The 20947-nt window shown below is 43.4% G+C and overlaps 1 protein-coding gene across 2 annotated transcripts; it reads left to right on the top strand.

The window, feature by feature from the left end:
- Positions 1–3987: 3987 nt before the first annotated feature.
- LOC119652886 (E3 ubiquitin-protein ligase RNF4-like) lies at positions 3988–20108 on the top strand. 2 transcript variants are annotated; one of them, XM_038057252.1, is made up of 3 exons: positions 3988–4337; positions 4401–4542; positions 19131–20108. In XM_038057252.1, exons 1-3 carry the CDS (start codon positions 4323–4325, stop codon positions 19664–19666), a joined length of 693 nt encoding a protein of 230 aa, XP_037913180.1. In that variant the 5' UTR covers positions 3988–4322; the 3' UTR covers positions 19667–20108. The 2 variants fall into 2 exon arrangements, with proteins under 2 accessions (XP_037913180.1, XP_037913181.1); XM_038057253.1 differs by lacking the exons at positions 3988–4337; positions 4401–4542 and adding an exon at positions 12626–13039.
- Positions 20109–20947: the final 839 nt, after the last annotated feature.

Genomic DNA, 20947 nt, shown 5'->3' with positions numbered 1-20947 from the left:
CAAAGAACCCGGCTATGTGCAGAGACCTATCGCCAACTTCGTCTAGTGGAGAAACGTCTTCACAGACAGAAAAAGGAAGCCTGGAAGAACCAACAGGTCTGTGAACTCAAAAACTACAGCGAACACCGCATGTAGAAGTTTTACCAACAATCCAGCAGGATAAAGCCATAGACACCTTGATGTGAAGACAAAGAGGGTTACCTGATTTCCTACCTTATGGAAATATTAGAACGATGGGTTGAGTCTTCTTATGAACAGCGTAACAACCAGAACATTGGCGATTTGGAGATCCCGCCAACTGAAAACGACGGACAATTGCTGCCACCACCAAACACGGAAGAGACGGTCCGTGTAATTTACCAGCTTAAGAATTACAACGAACTAAGTATAGAAGCGACCAATTACACCAAGCGTTACGTCAACTTAGTCAAGGTATGGGACAGGGATTGACCCTGATGACTTTCAAAAATGCATTATCTGTCCCATACATAAAAAGGGAGATATCATGCAGTGCAGCAATTATGGAGCATCAGCAACGTGTTGAGTACATCTATAAAATATTCTCCGCTATCTTACTAGGATAGCCCCATACGCGCAGAATATCATCGGTCCATACCAAATAGGCTTCATTCCAGGCAAATCAGCAACATATCAGATTTTCTCTCTGCGACTAACGATGGAGAGACTATTATCATAGAATATGGCCATCAATTGTACCATCATTTCATCGACTTCAAGGCCGCATATGACCGCGCAGCCATGGTAAAACTGTACACGACCACGAGAGAATTCGGTATACCAACTAAATTGAAAAGACTAACTAGGCTAGAAAATGTGATGCGAAAGGCATTATCCTTCTCAAGTCCACCTAACTATTTGCCTATACTGACGATATCGACATCAAAGGAAGAACAACCCGAGGTCTACAAGCTGCGTTCACCTAGATCAAGCAGAGCTTGTAAGATTTTGGACTGTATATTAATGAATACGGGACAGAATATATGGTGGCAACGTCAGCATCCGGAACAAAAGAAAAAACAACAAATAGTACTGGTCATCTGAGAACGATAAAGATAAGAGAATACAGCTTTAAAACTCTTGATCATTTTTTTTTTTGAGAATTGTGGGGTCCTAAGTCCGCATCAACTTAACGCTGGACCGGACCAAATAGGGAGCAACTTACTCCCTCTTTTTTTGGTCCACGGACTTACCACCCCACAATTCTCAAAAAAAAAATATTTTCAGCTGTGGCCAAGCTCTGGTCAATAAAGCGGATTTGCGCTCAATATAATTCTTAGTCATGTCGGGTTCTGCGAATTATAAAAAGGAGCACTCAACATCTGCGAGCTGCGTCGGTCACGCTGCTCCCAGGCAGAGGTGAGACAGCGTCTGACGATTTGCCTCTGCCCTGGTAAGAAACCGTAAAGCCGTCATCGCCTGACATCTTTGATCACTGTTTCAATCTCATTCAAAAACTTTTCCGCTCGAAGCGTCTTACCATAGGGTCAAAGCTCTTATTGTTCAAGACAATTGTCTTGCCAGTCCTCATGTATTCCTCGGAAATTTGAGTTCCTGGAAAGAGAAATTGCGGACTCTTAGGCGAGTTCGAGAGTAGAATTCTTTCTCTGGAAACAACTGCCGGTTATAACAGAACAATGATCCTAAATGTAAAGCCTTTAACACAATTAGACTAAATATGCAATTCGGTTCAAATCTTACTGGTGGCTGTGGGATATGTATCATAACGGATACCAGTCGACTCTCCTGTGAATTAGTACCTGAATCAAATCAGGATAATAATTTCGGGCGAGGACAGTGCTGACCACATTGCCTCTTACGGTGTACTCTAGTGTACCACTGGGGTCTTCAACGAAGTGCTCTAACACACTTCAAGGCCCTGATCTTATTGAATTGTCGTGCAAACGATTATTATTCCGAGTTGTAACAATCTCGGCAGATACCGGATTTTACCCAATACTAGCGATAAGTGCCAAGCATTTAGACTCGGACGATCCTACCTACTTAAAAATTGGTGGTGGCCGGTGGTAGGTTAATGGAATCCGTCGAGAACTTCCCGCAACATCGAACACGTATGCAGAATGGTGTACTTCTGCATGGTTTGAACCAAACTGTGTGAGAGTCCTAGGACCACAGTTAGATACTAGAGAGCTACCACACTCCCCCTTGCCCCTCAAGGGGGGAAATCGGTGCGAGTACACACGATTTCAAATTGTTTTGCCCTTCAGCATGAGCGAGATGTAACGAAAATCCGATCAGCTGTGTTTGACATACCGCCCGGACGTGCCAATGTATTGGTGAGATTGGCAAGTTCTTGCTTATGTATAAGTGAATACGTGAAACAACTGTTTGCTATATGGGTGAGCACGCCGTAGTACCAGAATAGCAAAAGCTCACCGATCTCTCTCTTACCAATACGATTTGACGAAGATTATGCCTTTTCCTTGTTTAGCGTCTCTGATGTGTACAGATAAGCTTCTGCAAGCACATTCGCAAGTGGGGTCATTTTAGTAAGGGTACTGCCTATAGTAGATCTACTGTGCCCAGAACATCAAGGGAAACCGTGAGGAATTTAGGTACAAAACCTGTAGCTGACAATATTATGGGAACTACAACCACCCGCTCAAGACGCCAAATTTCTTAGATTCCCCCCCCCCCCTCGCTCCACGTATTTCCGTTCAATGTTGCTATTATGGCTGATAGCAACACCAATAATATACGCGGAGCGACCCGCCTTGTCAACTAACAGCACGTCAGGCTTGTTGTATGGAATGTACCGATCAGTTAGAACTTGTTGGTCCCAATACATGTTGTAAGCAAAACTATCAAGTACTGCTTGCGGCTCCTATCGGTAAACCGGACATATTCCCGTGATCAGCCAATGCTTGTATGCAAGGTTTTGATGAATCACCTTACTTACAGCATTGTGCCTGGTGGTGTATTGCGCCGGTGCCATAACAGTGCAGTCAGAAATGAGATGGTTCAACGTCTCTAACGCCGAATCACACATTCTACGCTGATCGTTCTCCACCCGTTCTTTCATGATGAGCTTTTTATAAGCTCGGGTGGCGACCACGCCATCCTGAATGGCACACATGAATCCCTCCGTGTCAGCAAAGAGCTCCCCAGTACACAGCCATCTGTTCGACAAATGCAAATCAGCAAATGGGTGCCAAAGACAATTCACGTGTTTACCGTGCATTGCCTTCGGCTTCCATTCATCGATCCGCTCTTGATCCGAGTTCACCCCACTCAGAGGATTGAAAGATCGGTCCTTCAAGTTAAGTGGGATCAGTCCACACTTTACCTTACAGACAGCCGCATACAAGGGACTCGTCTGCTTTTTACTGTAAAATTAAGCGCAGCGCAGCGAGTCGACCACGCCCCTCCCTCCGATGTTACGAGGCAGGTTCATCTGCTCTATGGCAGTTTGGATGATGCCTTCGGAATTTGGACATAGTTGTCCGTATACGCCGTTGGACATTTTCCAAATCGGTTTTCATCCACGGCAATATTGCGAATGCATAAGCCAGTGAAGGGATAGCAAATACATTCAATGCGTTTATTTTATTCTTCCCCGAGAGATGAGATTTCAGTACCAGCTTTACTTGTCGCAGGAATTCGGACAGCAGAGCATCCTTCAGATCACCAACTCGAGCATGGGTTCCTTGCACGCTACACGCGCGCCATATTATTATTATTACGCAGTTTGGTTGAGGCAGGGGTGAGGGGCACCAGATTTGCATAATTTTCACCGTAAACCATTCTAGGATTTTCAAAAAAGACAGTTCCAAAGAATTTCAAAAATATTGTGCGAAACGCTTTATACTCTTCATATGCATCTGGTGCAAACCGTCATCTTTCCGAGCGCTACAGTCACTATAAAGAAAAGCTCAGAAATCGTCAAACTTAACTGGGTAACGAGTGATGAGTAGCCGTCTGTTTTCCTTCCCCACCATCATTACGTGATTGTTGAAATTTTAATCGCTACCTCTGCAGAAAATGATGTTATTTGATTGTTTTTATGTGTCCCTAAGACGCGTTCATACCAGTATGCACTTTATGCGGTGTCTAAGATAAAGTAAGTATTAGCACGATGGGGCGACATCTATTAGAATGCGTTTTTACAATATTGTCGAAGGTACATTCCCTTTTAAATACTGAGCAGCTCAACAACCTGTCAGATTCAGATATGACATGAACGCTAGTACTTCAAGAGACGGCTGGACAGTTTGTTTTGTTGTAGTGCATGCAATTCCCCCGAAGTCCTTATCCTGCGTAATTTTCTACAAAATACTCGAGTGATGTCTTCATGTCCTGTAAGTGAAGTTTGCAAGGATATTTTCAGTATATGTGATAACACTGGTGACATTCGTCCACAGGCGATTAAAAGTGAGTTTTTCGACGATGATAGCTTGGACGATGTGGCGGATCTGATAAGCCGAGCCGAGGCTATCATTGAAGAGAATCGACAGCGCATTCAAAACAGGCGATCCCAGAATCTGGACAGCATTCGGGAGCAAGGTACTGTGCCAATTGTGCGTAAATTGACAGCATAACCCAATCCAACGGAGTTGAAAGTCTACCTCAATATCTGGATTATGGAGATTCAGAATAACATGGCTTCTCTTTGCCCAGGTTTTGGTAGAAAAATTGCAAAGGCAACTAGCATTCAAACTACGATCGTAGCTTGTAGATTCGCGTATCCTCTCGACAGACCGAAAAACTAACTGCGGTCGTTCATTCATGCTTTCGTAGATGGACATTGAGAAAAGGAGGCAATTTCATTACAGGCCATGCATTGGAACCATGCTCCATGCACCAAAATGCCCAACTTGTTACAACTTTAGTGATAGAAGGGGGCATTCTAGTGTTAAACGAGGCAAAATGGTGGAACTCTGGTGAACACTCCTCTTCTTGTTGCGTGAATCCAATGTGATATTAATACGTACTGCATCCGCTAGGTACACCCTCATATCCTGGGAACCAATATCAGTTAGAATATTTACTCCGAGATCCCGATCCTTAGTGAGGTATGGTACAATGCTACGCACCTACCGACACTTCCAGTGCAGAAGAGGAGTGTTCGTGCAGGACAGGCCTCCTAAGACGACATTGCAATCGTGATGGGTGCGACATCAATATCGATGTTTTGAAACATCGACTTTTCTTCTAATATATCGCTGTTTTTTACATCAATTTTTTGCATGCGATATATCTTTGGTTTGATATTTCGACTCGAAATTTCAATGAACAGATCACAGCTCTAAAACAGAAGCACAAATGACACATGACATTAGCAATCTAGCATTCTTTTGGCGCTTCATCAACAGCGCAACAACCGGTACCCGGTCTAGGCCTACCTTAATAAGACCCTCCAGACATTCCGGTTTTGTGCCGAAGTAACGCAATTCGATATCCCTAAAAGCTGTCTGGTGTCCTGACCTACGCTATCGCTCCATCTCAGGCAGGGTCTGCCTCGTCTTCTTTTTCTTCCAGAGATATTGCCCTTATAGTCTTTCCGGGCTGGATCATCCTCATCCATACGGATTAAGTGACCCGCCCACCGTAACCTATTGAGCCGGATTTTATCCACAACCGGACGGTCATGGTATCGCTCATAGATTTCGTCGTTATGTAGACTACGGAATCGTCCATCCTCATATAGAGGGCCAAAAATTCTTCGGAGGATTCTTCTCTTGAACGCGGCCAAGAGTTCTCAATTCTTTTTGCTAAGAACCCAAGTCTCCGAGGAATACATGAGGACTAGCGAGATCATTGTCTTGTGCAGTAAGACCTTTGACTCTATGATGAGACGTTTCGAGAGGAACACCTTTTGTAAGCTAAAATAGGCCCTGTTGGCTGCTAACAACTGCGCGCGGATTTCATCGTCGTAGCTGTTATCGCTTGTGATTTTCGACCTTAGGTAGGACAAATTATCAATTGTCTCAAAGTTGTAGTCTCCTATCTTCATTCTTCTCGTTTGACCAGTGCGGTTTGATGTTGATTGATTGGTTTTTGATGCTAACGTTGCTACCATATATTTAGTCTTGTCTTCGCTGAAGTTCAGCCCAAGACCTCGTGCCAATCTCGGCCTGCTCGATCTGGATGAAAGCAGTTTGTACGTCTCGCGTCGTTCTTTCCATGATGTCGATATCGTCAGCGTATGCTAATAATTGGGTGGACTTACAGAGGATCGTACCCCTTGCATTTACCCCAGAATCATGGATTCCAGGGTCAGGTTAAAGAGGACGCATGATAAGGCATCCCCTTCTCCTAGACCGTTGTTGATGGCGAATGGTCTCGAGAGCGATCCTGCTGCCTTCTTGTGGCTTCACTTATTGGTCAGGGTCAGCATAGTCAATCTTATCAATTTCGTCGGAATATCGAATTCTCTCATGGCCGTGTATAGTTTTGTTCTGGCTATGCTCCCATAGGCCTTAAAGTCGATGGTATATTCCAACATTTTTTCCATCGCTTGCCGCAGAGAGCAAATCTGATCTGCTGCTGATTTGCCTGGAGTGAAGCCTCTTTGATATGGACCAATGATGTTTTAGGCGTAAGGGGCTATCAGGCCTAGCAAGACAACGGAGAATATCTTATAGATGCTACTCACCAATGTGATATCTCCCTTTTATGTATGGGACAGATAATGCCTCGTTGCCAGTCGTCAGGCATTGATTTGCTGTCCCACACCTTGAGTATAAGTTGATGAACCGCTTGGTATAATTGGTCGCCTCCATATTTAACCAATTCGGCTGTAATTTCATCGGCTCCTGACGACTTATGATTTTTAAGCCAATGAATTGCAAGCCCTGTTTCTTCTATGCTTGGCGGTGGTAGTATTTGTTCGTTGTTTTCAGTTGGCGAGACCTCCAACTCGCCGATATTCTGGTTGTTGAGCAATTCATCAAAACACTCAATCCATCGCTCGAATATGCACATTCTTTCGGAAATTAGATTTCCCTCTTTGTCTCGGTAGGATGAGCATCGAGGTGTGTAAGGCTTCATCCTGCTGACTTGTTGGTAAAACTTGCGCGCCTGGTGCGGTTGCTACCTGTACTTTTCGAGTTCGTCTACGAAGTCGCTTCTCCATTTCCGTTATAGGTGTTACGCAGGGTTGTGCTGGGAATGGCTTTAGTGTTAGCTCTCACCTAATTGTCGGAGGGCATTCTAGGTGGTGTTTTTTTTAGCCCTAAGCACCATGCCAACGAGACAGTGACTCTATACGTTCTGATATTCATCAAGGCTGAGCGGCGTTCGATGAGCACGTGGTTAATTTGGTTGAAAGTGGTCCCGTTTGGAGAAGCCAACGTTGGTCGTCAAAATCACTGGTGTCGCTGGTGGACGGGTGGCGAGATCTGGAAGACTTCTCGGCAAGCGACCATCAATACATTATCTTCGAAGTGGTGGACACAAACTCTCGGTGTGCGCCGCCACCCTGGCGCTCTTTCTGTGCATGGAACCTCGCGAAAGTCAACACCGGGAGGTTTGTCGAAACTCTTGGAACAGGACGGGCCGCGATGGAGGGTATTCCTGGGGGTGGTGGCACTATAACCGACACTGTCGTAAATTCAGTTATGAACCTGATAACGACCCCCTGCGTAGCCTCCAGGGGGGCATCGAGACATGGCAAATCTTCTATGTGTTGGGGGAGATCGCAGGGCTCCGGAAGGAGTGTGACAGGCTCCGCCGCTTAACACAACGTCTAAGCGACCGGGAGAAGTCATGTACCATTATGACGGAGTACAAATCTGGCAAAAGGAGACTCCGCAGCGCAATAAACAAGAACAAAGTACGCTGCTGGCAGCATCTGGTCGACGAGGGGAATGGAGACCCATGAGAACTCGGTTAAAAACTGGTAACTCGAAACATCGGGGCTCTGCGAAAACTCTGTTCACTTAAGGCCGAGCACGTAGACCGCATTGTAAGAGCACTATTCCCTGCGCACCCCGTATGGGATGATGACGTCGACGCGGAGAGCGCAGAGGAATGTCCACTTTCTCCTTTAAAAGAGTTGGAACAGGGATTCCTCTCTATGAAAAGCAAGAAGAAGAAGATTGCCAGGACCCGATGGTATTCCAGCAGAGGTATACAAACTGGTATTACAACACCGGCCAGACCTACTGCTCGGCGCATTCAACGCTTGCCTGAAAGAAGGCACTTTCCCTGCTCGTTGGGTGGTGGCGAGGCCTGCGCTGATCCACAAAGGGAAAGGCGACCCCGATTGCCGTTTTCATACCGCCCACTATGCATGCTTGACACTGCTGGAAAAGTGTACAAAAAGTTCATCAGAAGTAGACTCGCTGAAGTGATATGCGCTCCCGGAAATTTACCTAACCGACAGTTTGGTTTTACAGCAGAGAGATCCACAGTTGATGCTGTTATGCAAGTCGTGGATGTTGTTTGACGAGCGGAGGCACATAACCGCCGAACTTGACGGGTGTTGCTCCTCTTAACGCTTGACGTCAGAAACGCCTTTAATTCCGTAAGATGGAAAGACATTCTAGGCACACTAGACAATACTTTCCACGTGCCGAACTATCTCTTACGGCTATTGAGGGACTATTTGAGGAACCGCTCCCGGCACTATGAAACACTGGACGGTCAGAGGAGATTGGAGGTCACGTCAGGGGTAGCATAGGAATCCATCCTAGGGCGGGATCTCTGGAACGCTATCTATGATAGTCTACTTAAACTCGCCATGCCAGAAGAATCGCGCCTGGTCGGTTAAGTAGATGATGTCGCGGTGCTTGTTGCTGGACGCACTGTCGAACAGGCGCAGAGCAGACTCGGCATATTGATGCGACGGGTACGCGGATGGATGACTGCTCATGGTTTCAACCTTGCAGTTGAAAAAATCCAAGCAGTCGTCCTGACTAAAAAGAGAATTCTAACTGCGTCCTATATCGTTCGGCGAATCGATAATCGAGTCAAAACCAGCGGTAAAGTACCTCGGGCCGACTTTTGACTAACAGATTTTTTTGAGCAAATCAAAGCAGCAACGAGCAAGGCTGCAGCTGGAGTTTCGGCGTTAAGTAGGCTAATGGCAAACATTGGGGGTCCTACGTCTAGCAGGCGACGTCTTCTGATGAGTTCAACGCAGTCTGTCCTGCTCTACAGAACAGAGGTACGGGCTGACGCTCTTGGCAAGGAGATATATCGTAAACGTCTCGCGCTAGGACAGAGACGGGGAGCTTTGCGGGTGGCATCTGCGTACCACACTGTCTCTGAATCGGCGGTGATGGTGATCGCAGGAGTGATCCCCGTTGCCCTTCTTGCTAAGGAGCGTCAAGCCATATACAAGCGCAAGGGAGATGAGTCAAGAAAGGTTATTGCTCGTGAAGAACGGTAACGCACTCTAGACGAGTGGCAGCTCTCTTGACAAAATGAAACTAGAGGCAGATGAACTGCGCTCTCTTGGCAAAATGAAACTAGAGGCAGATGAACTGCGCGGCTCATCGGCAACTTAGGTGCGTAGCTAAATCGGAAGCATGGTGAGAGTCATTATTTCCTTACCCAATTTTTAGAGATTTAGAGGTTTTCAATCTTACCTGCACAAGATTGGAAAGGCGCGATCTCCAGATTGTGTGTTTTGCAATGGAGTTGTGGACGACGCCCATCACACTTTGGGTTTTATCAGCAGCTCTATTTAAACACAGGGGATCTCTCTCCAGACAACATTGTCGAAGAGATTCTGAGTAGTGCTGACAGGTGGAGCCGTGTTGCCCACTACGTTCGGGTCCTTGTCGTTACTAAGAGGATAGAGCTCGACCAGTGCAGCTTAAAATCCCCAAGAATACCTGGGACAGGTTCGAGAGTTCATTCTACTGCCTCGTAGAAGGTATCCTTCTATATTATGTAATGTTTTCAAAACCGATAACAGCAGGTTTCAGTTTTTTGCTGACTAGAAAACCTACTCTGAGCACGTGGTTTACTGGATGGCCTCTATATGGTTTAGTGGCTCTTCTCTAGGAAACGGGTCCCTGTCCAATGCATCTCATGCAACGCTGTTACATCAGCCCTATATTGGGACAGTGTATCAGCTAGTTGGTGGGCAGCTCCTTCTATGTACAGGGAACGCACGTTCCATGAGAATACGAGAAATACGCAAATCGTTATTCCGTTTTCGTTGCCGGGTTCGTCGTTGTGTTGTCAATCCCTTTTCTGGCTTCGTAACGAGTTGTTTTCCATGTAGGGTTGTCTGCCCTAACCAGCCCCCAACCTGGAGGACTAGTTGGTTCAATTTGTCCCATTTTTAGACGCGGAAGAGGCGCGTTGATCATTTTCTGTCTGCAGATTTTCGTTAAGAAAGAGCTCCCTGTGGTCACAACGTGAAGGCGGAGATTGGGTTTGATAGTAGAGTGTTGGTTCAACAGTCGTTTCCTAGGTTTTACGCTCCATGTTTCGCCCTTTGACCACCTTGGCGCTTGTCATTGCTATACTATAGATGCTATTTTAGTTTGAATGGCAGTGATGGTCGATGACTTTAGTTGTAAATTCTTCTCTCTTTGCGTCGTCGTATATCGTTCCTCCATTATTCATCCGATCGTCTACATACTTCGCGGTTTGTCCTTTTGATTGACTGTATCGCAATTTAGCAATTTTTGTATACACAGTGGTTTCATTTATACACTGCTCATAGTGTGTATACGTTGAACGTACCCGATATTCAGTTCGATGTGGTACTGACATTTTGTCTCTTCGACCTACTGTAACTTTGTTAATAATATTTTACGGGCCTAGGATGAACTCAAGGGGAGTTCTAAGTAAATTTTGAAAATATATTAACATACTATTATTACCTTTATTTTAGCAGATATCGGTATGGAGGGTATTTCGGAGCCTTGATGTCGTATAGATGCATCATCACGATTTTTGTTCAGACTTTTGTATGAGTTCGTGTGGCACACGGTCAAACGCTTTCTCTAGATCCAGAAATGAAATGTAAAGAGGGCGATGCTTCTCACGGTGTTTCTCCATGAGTAACCGCGCAGCGTGTATTGCCTCAGTAGTTCCGCAGTTTTTGACAAATCCCAATGCACGTCGGATACGGGTTGTTCAGGGTACCTGCCGTCCGTTTCTCACTGTCCAGCAACAGCTGGATGATATAAGTGGTCAATGTTGAAATTGGAGGTTCACAGCTCTCCACCATCCAAGAATTGCCGGCCGGAATACGCAACGGTCGCTTGCTTTGAAGCAACTATCAGATATTGATCCTTTTTGAGGCCGATGTTAGTGTCTGTCTTCTTACTTGCGTCCTAATTAAATCAATTTGACTGTTTATACGGTGACAAGCTCTGTGCTGGAACAATGTGCCACTAATGACAGGGAGATAGTGGCGGCTACTGGAATCCATAAACCTCTCATCATTATCTTTACGGTCACCAAGGCCGTGTTTTCCCATCACATGTCCGAGCAAGGTGTTGTCAGAGCCCACCTTGGCATTCAGATCATGCAACACGATCACAATGTCTCCTTTAGGAAGCCAGTCCTGAAGTGCGTGTAATTGCTCATAGAAACCACCCCTCCCCACTATATCGGAAATCTCCCTTAGTGCATAGCACTGTACAATTGTGATGTTTCTTAACTTGAATCAGGATCTTATAATCAACATCCTGCCAGAAACCGGCTGCTAGGTCAAGGGAGCGCACCTTGCGCACCCGACACCGGATTCACGTCTACTACCCCTTTCTAGAGTACAAAAGCACCGTCCATGCCGTAAGGGCAGTAAGAATGTAACGAGTACTCTCCAGAGTCCCACTATCTTACTTCGCTAAAGCCTAGAATGCTCAACTTATATCGCAGAGTTGCAAAAAGCGAGCATTCTCAGGCCTTACGATGCGAGGAGTGTGCCCACATTCCAGAAGCCAATCATAAACCATTTTCGATAGCGGGAACTCAGTCCCTACCCGATGTGTTGTTGTCATTAGCAATAAAGTGTAAAAATTTGCAGATTGCTAGCCCACACATTTCTATTCTTTTTATTCGCCTTCTACGACAGGCAGAGAAGTCTTTGAGTGCATGCTTCACCCCAACTCGTCGAGCTAGATGTACGGATTTAGCTACTATTCAAATTACTGAAAATATTATGCACGAACAGTTTGACATTTCCATATTCTTCAATATCGAAAGAATCGGACGCATCCCTTCAAATTAATCTAGATCAAACAGGCGATCAAAAGATCCCAACTATCTTACAAGAGGGAGATGAGCTTTTTATCGCTTTAATTAGCCTCGATTATCAGTTCATAAGAGGTTCTTTATAACCCAAAAATTTTTATATTCCAGATAATGCAATGTTTTTTTATCAAATTGAACTAATCACTGAAAGTAATGTCAACCCACGAATGTTTATAATACATAGTTAGCCTTACATTAGTGTAGATTAGCTGAATATATCATTGAATAATGCTGTGAATTTTTGTTAATTTGATTATTCTTAATTTTCCTAGGAAGAATAATCATCTATACTATGATACATAAAATGAAAGCAATATAAACAACCACAACTTCACAACCCATTATCTGTCCGCGCGAAATTATTTTAGAAAGTTTATCAGCATAAGACATGCTTGTGAATCATAACCGAATAGATAAGCAAAATCAGTAAACAATCAGAATAACAAATTTCGAACAGTTGGTTGCGCTATGTCAATATTTCGTTTGCGAATGCATTCAATTATAAGAAATTAAAGTGAATTTCGGTTAACCTAACACGTCTGTTAATAACAACAATAACTGTAATAAATGTTCAGTCATTACCCCTCCCTGAATGTGGACAGAAAATTTTAAATTTGTCATTGACGAAAATTTACGGTTTAAACCTTTGTTTGAATTCATTTGACTGGAGAAACAGTATAATCTGAATAATTGTGGGTTCAAATGATATAAATATAAATACGTAATTTTAATAACGAAACCAAATTACTTGAAATAAAGTTAAAAAGTTTGGTGATATATTGATTTAAATTTCTCTGAGTCCCAATGTTTTCGAGAAAGTGGCAACTGTTTATGGACGGTAAGACTTCAAATTCGACTAAATTATATCTAGTTGCATTGACAGTGATCATAACTTGATAAAAATGGGGAATATTCGATTTACTTCACCTTAAATGAAGTTGCTAAAATCCAATTATATATTAATCGCCAAAGGTGTCACTGTAATCTCTGTTCTTTGTTCTCAAAATGGTCGTAAAATTCGCGCGCAGAACTTTTACAGAATTAGAGAACTGTAACAGTGATGAGTAAGCACTCCAAAACCGAGCTATTGCGAAAGATAGATTCAAGCGATTCTTACTATTAACCTAGACCTTTTATTGATTTATAAGTCATGGTTTGTCATCAGCAGTTTTCCTAGAAGTTGCACTATAAATATACGACAATTGTAGTAGGCTTTTGCGCACACTTTAAATTTACACCCAGAATGCAGTGATATTTAAGCTCCAGCGCCCACTGTTAAATTCAGCGCAAATTGTATTGCGTTGTATTTGCTGCCTGTGTGCAATTTCAAAACTCTAATGTTGATTATAACAAGTATAAACAAGTCGAAAATCGGAAGCTCAACGCTTCACATATGAAAGGTTTTGCCGGTTTTTTTATTTAAGAATATATGGTTCCATTTAAATATTAACTCATAGTCTACATGCGTTCAATATACCTAACATTGAATTCAACGTGATACTGACATTTTATCTCCTAAGGAGTAGGAATTGGATGGTAAAGAGGCGACTTTGACCAACTATAAACTATTTGGACAAGGTCCATGGCCCAGTGAGAGAACGAATACATATCATCAGCGTAGTGTTTAAGGAACGATGTCATAGTCAACTGAACTCCCCCACGTTCTTCGGACAAGACAACATGAAATACGTCACCGATAATAAGAGCAAATAATATCGGTGACAAGATGCAACCATGGTGAACTTCGCTTTGGTTCACAAATTCCTCTAAGATTTTACCTCAGCACAGAACGTGCGACAGCCTGCGTAGCCCCCAAGAAAAAAATATTTTTTTATGACTGCCTAAAGCTCCTCGATATTCTCATACGGGTTACTCTTCGTTCCATCATATGTTGCTCTGATAATGGCTTTTAGTTTCTCCGGAATACCCACCTGCGTAAAGCCCGCTAGATACACTCCTTGTTCCCGCTATCGAAAGATTTCACGAAGTCGATGAAGAGCAGGTGAAGTGAAAATCTAAACTCCGCGCACTGTTCCAAAATGATCCGTGGAGTCTTGATGTGATCAATGCAAAAGGATCCAGAGCGGAAACCAATCTGCTCTCTATCGATCACGCTTTCGAGATGATCTTTTATGCGTTCCGGAATTTTAGCTATTATCTTTGGACGACAAAGAGCACAGAAATACTCTTCAATTGTCGCCCTCAAAACGGGTGCCCTTTTAAGGTATTGTGTAAAACAAAATCTTATTAAAATCGATTCGCTGTCTGTCCATCTGTCACATGCACTTTTCTCCAAAATGGCTAAGCCGATCCGAACGAAATTTGGTGGGCATATGAGAACTATGAAATCCCGCGCATACAGTGACTGACATAAATTTACATGAAGTTTAAAGGGGGGTGATACATGCAAAGGGGGATTTAAATATTTTTTCACCGAATATAGTAATGTAGGGTATCAAAAGAACGGTCTCGATTAGTACTTTCGTCATCATCAACGGCGCAACAATCGTCCATCCTCATGTAGGGGGCGGAAAATTCTTCGGCGGATTCTTCTTTCGAATGCAGCCAAGAATTCTTGCGAAGAACCTAAGTCTCCGAGAGATCATTGTCTTGTACAGTAAGAGCTTTGTAAGCTGAAATAAGCTCTGTTGGGTTCCAACAACCGTACGCGGATTTCATCGTCATAGTTGCTATCGGTTGTCATTTTCGACCCTCGATAGGAGAAATTATCAACGGTCTAAAAGTTGCGATCTCCTATTTTTTAAAGCCGATAACAGCAAGTTTCATTTGGCCCACTAAGAAACCACATGGTTTCCTGGGTGGCCACTGTAATATATGGTGTAGTGACTATGTTATATCAGCCCTATAATGGGAAAGAGTATCGGCTAGCTGCTTGGAAGCTCAATCTCTGTACAGGGAGTGCACGTTCCTTGGGAAAATGCGCAAATCGTTATTCCGTTGTCGTTGCCGGGTTCATCGTTGTATTGTCAGTCTAGTGCGAGGCTCCTGTTGTGGCTTCGTTCGGTTCGGTTTTCCGTGTAGGGTTGTCAACCCTACCCAACCCCCAACCTGGAGGACCAGTTGGTACAATTTGTCCCGTTTTTAGGCGCGCGGAATTCTCCTTCATCCTTTGTCTGCAGCTTTTCGTTAAGAAAGAGCTCCCAGCGGTCACCATATGGAGGTGAAGATAGGTTACAATAGTAGAGCTGTTGGTGTTGGTTCAGCAGGCATTTCCCAGGTTTTATGGCCCATCGTGGGTACTAATCGACATTTCGCCGTAACTACCCTTTGATTACCAATTAGTACTTTCCGAGTAAGGTACTGCGCGAGTAAGGAGTCGAAATGTACGCCCTTAAAGTGAGACAGGACTCATTTTCGGTAACAACTCAACCCAAAAATCTAGGCCTCAGAATATGTTCCATTCGGATATCTGCTCAAATGAACTTACTAATAGTTTATTAATAGATTTTAGAAATTATAGACGACAATGTCTCGCATTTGCTTGCTAAGTTTCATAAAAATCCAGCTATTTGTATCAAACTTTTCAATTTCGTGCGAATTTGTTGCATCAAAACCATGCAAATAAGATGTTGACGTTATAATTAACGAGAATAATTGACATTCGGGTGAAATATTAAAATTCCAATAAGATGGACGTCTATGTATGTATACTTTCGTGCACCGAATAAAGTTGAAATGCGTAAATATGCGTTAGATCAATTTTATGTCTTTATGTCTTTAATTTGTATATACATACGCATATTTTGTTTGGCAATATATGGCGCATACTACGTTAAACTTCACCAGATTTCGCTCGGTATCGGAGTTCGAGCGGCTCACGCCCGCCCTCACTCACAGCGGTCAATAGAGCCTTCAACCCCCCGTACATCAGTTCGTTTCTGCAGACAGCCAGGTTTTATAATGCTCTTCGGGACGTGGTCGACCCCGACACCGGATTTGCGTCTGCTACTACTTGGCTTTCACGAGTACAAAAGCACATTGCCGCAAGAAGAAGAGGAGCACCCACCAACTTACTCCCCTTAGGCCCAGAATATCTAGCTTATATCGTTGGTATTCCCGTTCATGTTGGAGGAAGGAATCATTCTGAGGACACTCGCTACCGATGTTGAGTAGCGTGCGCATATTCAAGTAACCAATCATAGTCCATTCGCGATAGCCATGAGGTCAGTCCCTGTTCGACACTTAGTTGGGAGGGCTTTGGGTATTTAAAGAGGGACGAACACGGCTAGATTTCATGTAAGGGCAGAGGCTATTCATAAGACGCTGCCTCATCTCTGCCCCAGGAGCAGCGTGACCGAAGCGGCTCGCAGGTGTTGTACCCTCCATTTTATAATTTGCAAAACACGACAAGAGTGCAAATTATATCCAACGTAAATTCGCCCACAATTTGGACCAAAAACTGGCCGGAGTTAGAAAATTTTTGTTTAAGGATTGAGAACTGGATCAAATTGAGAGCAGCTTGCCCCCATTTCTTTATGGTCCACGGACTCCTTTTTTTGAGTTCAAAAATTAAAGGAGGACCGAAAACGGCTACAGTTTCTTACCATCCACATAATCAAATTGTGCTTCAGGTTCACTATCATCAGTGATAAACTAACAGCATCAAGACGAACACAAACATACATGACAACTGGGTTTCGAGCAGCGAGGTTAAGGGGCTGACGTATTATTTAGTGGAAACCACCTATCATTGCAACGTACCTGCGCACATGAAAAAAGGCAACCCCTTTAAAAAAAACTCGACGTTTATAGTCCCATAATGAACCAATCATCGTCGTTGTCGAGGCTCTACAGCTTCTTTCGGGCCTTAGCCTTCAGGATGGCCTTCCTCCAATCATCTCGATCTATCGATCGCGTCCCGCAATTTCGAAATCCGAACAGTAATCCGCTCCTTCGTCAACCGATTCTGCCCATCGTGTTTTGCTATATGACAAAATAACCGAAAATTTGAACTGGTACCGTTCCTCTACCGATAGATAAAAATTTCCGTAAAATCGTAAAAGCTAATGCAGTCCATCCAGTCCATCACATCACTCGTTGCAAAAGTATTTGTATCGTGATTAGATGTCGGATAATTGATAGTTGGATCAGTTGACTCAGCTGCGAATAAGTGCCTGAGTCAAATCAGTATAATAATCACGAGCGGAGAAGACGCGAGGCATTACACAAGTCGGAAACCGGGAACTTGGGTGCTTAGCTATGAAAGGTTTTATGCATTTCATATGTCGGAATATTTCCTTACACGAATAACCTACTTCCCCAGAAAAAAGCGGATGATGCAGTAATGGTATTGTCGCACCTCTTAATGTGTGACCTTTCCGTTGCCACTTTCGCCTTCAGATCACATCGTCCACGGAAAACAGAGTGCATCGATGAATTTCTTTGTTTGGCAGTAGTGGTCAATTTCCATGTGCTCCTCCCATATAGAACAATGGCACAGAGCAATCTCCACTTAATCTTGGTGTTTCAGATCTCAGACCAGACAGCGAAGTCAGATTTAGCACTGTTAATGCGTCGAGCGACATCATGTTCGGTGCCGCCGCCGGCAGAAACCACGCTTCCTAGATATATAAATTGATCGGCGCCTTCGATGTGCTGCAGATAGGGAGAGTGCAATTACCCATTAAACCGGAGCCTAAGGCCACTAGAGCGGCATTTTTGTTGTCCCTTAAGAAGTGGGATATGAAAACTTTGACGGGACACTGCCCCTTAAACTACCATATGGAAAATATTGGGGTGGTGGTTTCGGCTGTGTGCAGCCAATGCGAGGAGGAGGAGGAGACAGCCCTGCACTTTTTATGCAGCTGCCCGGCATCCTCAGATTTCAGACGAAGACACCTTGGCAAGGTTTTCTTCAATGAAGAATCTGCCTCTTGAGAATGAGATTCGCTAAAGCCTGCGAACAACGTAGGCGGGAAGCCATTGAATAGGCAGCTTACGGGGATAGCACAATGGGCCTAATAATGGCTTGAGTGCTCTCGGAACTGCGGCTCCCCCCATTTAACTAAACTAACTAAAACCCGTTAAACCGAGAATCCTGATTTTGCCGGTGTTTATCTTCAGTTCAACACTACTTACTCCTTTTTCCGAATCCAAAGCCATTTGACCAAAGAATAGAATAGAATTAGAATAATTTTGATTTTATTTTTAAAGGTGAAGCGAAGATCTAAATTCCGCGTATTGTTTCAAAATTATCCATAGGGAGCTAATGTGGTCAATGCAGAGGATCCCGAGCGGAAAACAGTCTGCTTTCTGTCGATCAAGTTTTCAAGATGTTCTTTGATACGTTCCACGGTTATTTTAGCTCTTAACTTTGCGACTGCGCGGATCACGCAGATACCTCATCAAGTGTCACACTCAAAATGCGTACACTTTGGAATCTTAACGATCATCCTTTTTTCCACTCTCTGGGAAAAGTCTCAGGGTTTTGCACGGTATCAAAGTTTGAGCGATCAACCCCTTCCGTTCATCGATCTGCTTTCACGATTCCACAGTCAACTAGATTTAGCCGACGACCTGCGTAGCATCCGAGGAAAGAGCAGTTTGGTAGCGACTCAATGCTCATCGATATTCTCAGGAGGGTTACTTATATCTGGCGTCCTATCAGCAAAATAGCTCTCTCAGGGTGAACATTAGACACACGTATTTAAGCGAAGATTCCATCCTGCATCAAACATACTTCCGCAGAAACACAACTACAAAATGAATAATGGACACTCGACTTATTCGCAGTAAGACTACTCGTGTCAATTAATTATCTTAGAATTCGACACATCACGAAGCCGATACCGATTTTAGGAAGAGATTTTTCATAATATTTTGTTACAATTTCATTTCATCTATATATCTACGTAATTCGCTATAAATCCAAGTCGAATGATATCATAATTACCTCAATTTCATTTCAGCTATAGCGATGCTTCGCGAGCCTTCACCTAGATTAGACGAGGACAATATAGTGGAACACGAATCTGCTATTATTGAACCAGAACAAAGTACATCAAACCGGACGTTGCCATCCGATTTGGAAGATGATGTGATATTTGTTTCCTGTCAACAAGCTCCTCCAAATAGAAACGTAGTTATAGATTTAAGCACACCAGATACTGCATTAGACAAGCAATCCAAACGCCGCAGAAGATCCCGCCTCCTGGAAACTAATGACGCTCCAACCGAAGTTGTTAATATTAATGACACGCCTAGCGATACCGCCAAAGCAAATATTTCAAGACTAGACATTCCATTCGCCCATCAACAGTCCAACCGGAATGAATTCCACATAAACTGCGCAATATGTCTTGATGCATGCCGAAAACCCACATCGACGCTGTGCGGTCATGTTTTTTGCGAGAAATGTATTAAAGCAGCAATAGCTAGTTCTCACAAATGTCCTTTATGTAAGCGTAAATTATCTAGTAAAGGTATTCATCCTTTGTTTTTGTAAGCAAAAGTCATCTCCACTTTCTATGTTACTGCATCGGCTGCTTTCTTAGGTCTAATCAATTTGTTTTAGAATAAAGATAGTATTACAAATATGAATATTTCATTCCTTCCACGGAGCAATCTCGATGAGAGATTTTATATCTTAAAATATGATCATAATACTTTTGCATACAAAAATAATTAATTTCTAGTCGACCCCCAGGTTCACAAATTATTGATTACAGTAAGCCAAGAATTGTTATTTGACAACCAGTAATTCGGAAAGAATGTTATATTCACGAAGCTTGCGCCATTTTTTATATATATTTATTTACCTTAAATTACTCAGTCTAGACTAGGAGATACATCCCTTTGTTTCACTATTCCATTATCAATTTCGCGAAAATAAAAAAAAAATCTGGAAAGATAAAAATTTTCCCAACCAATTCCAGAAAAATATTTAATTTGATTTTTATTATTGATCCACTTCTGTTTCCAGTTGTTGGATGCTGTATGTACCTACACTCCCAAACGCGACATGGGTGAAAACTGACTCGCTCAAGCCTGAGCTAGGCTAAGTAAGGTCTTTCAGAAAAAAAAAAAATTTTATTCCAATAGTTTGGAATTATTCGGAAATATAATTTAGTCTGTATAGTGATAGTATGTATGGTTGGAGGCACTTGGGAATAAAAGACTAATCTGCTGGGAGATTCCGGTCCTCCTACAACCAAACCCGACCACATAAAACCTTCGGTTGTAAGGGAGAAGAGCTGCTTTGCCTTTGTGAATACTGACTCTAAAGATCTAAGCAGGCTAAATTCGGCTTCAATGTCCTGCCCACCGCAATCATGGCCCTAAGTGTCTATGCCACCAAAATCGCGAATTGCAACGCTAATTGGCCCCATTGAAATGGTCACTCATACCTACCTAGTTATATTGTAATGAATTCACGGAATTTAGGGATGCCCAAAATGATCCATGGTTAACCATGGTTTACCACATGGGTAGAGCTATCTCACTAACCGGAAAAGTGGCGAAAATAGGTAGTTGCTCGCCAACTCGATCGCGCATGGAACCCTAAAACACATGACCCGAGTGCCAAGAAGATCCACATATTCAACCGATGTCTTTCCTACCTCTCTGGAGGTTTTCGGGGTACCCCTCCTTACCTTGGCATCCATCTTCCGGACGTTATAATTGAAGATGTTCAAATCAAACAATTAATTTGAATTCATCATTATTGAGACGGAAATACCTGTGGAAGAAGATGAACGCTGAGCTACTCTCTCGTCAAATCAGAGAA

The sequence above is a fragment of the Hermetia illucens genome, chromosome 3, assembly GCF_905115235.1.
Source record: "Hermetia illucens chromosome 3, iHerIll2.2.curated.20191125, whole genome shotgun sequence".
Taxonomy (NCBI): Eukaryota; Metazoa; Arthropoda; class Insecta; order Diptera; family Stratiomyidae; genus Hermetia; species Hermetia illucens.
The sequence above is the reverse complement of the archived record's forward strand: the minus strand, read 5'-3'. Positions and strand labels throughout refer to the sequence as shown.

Bases quoted from the DNA above. Each gene is read 5' to 3' on its own strand.
- LOC119652886 (XM_038057252.1), top strand. The intron at 4,543-19,130 runs GTACTGTGCCAA...ATTTCATTTCAG, and splicing joins GGACAGCATTCGGGAGCAAG to CTATAGCGATGCTTCGCGAG.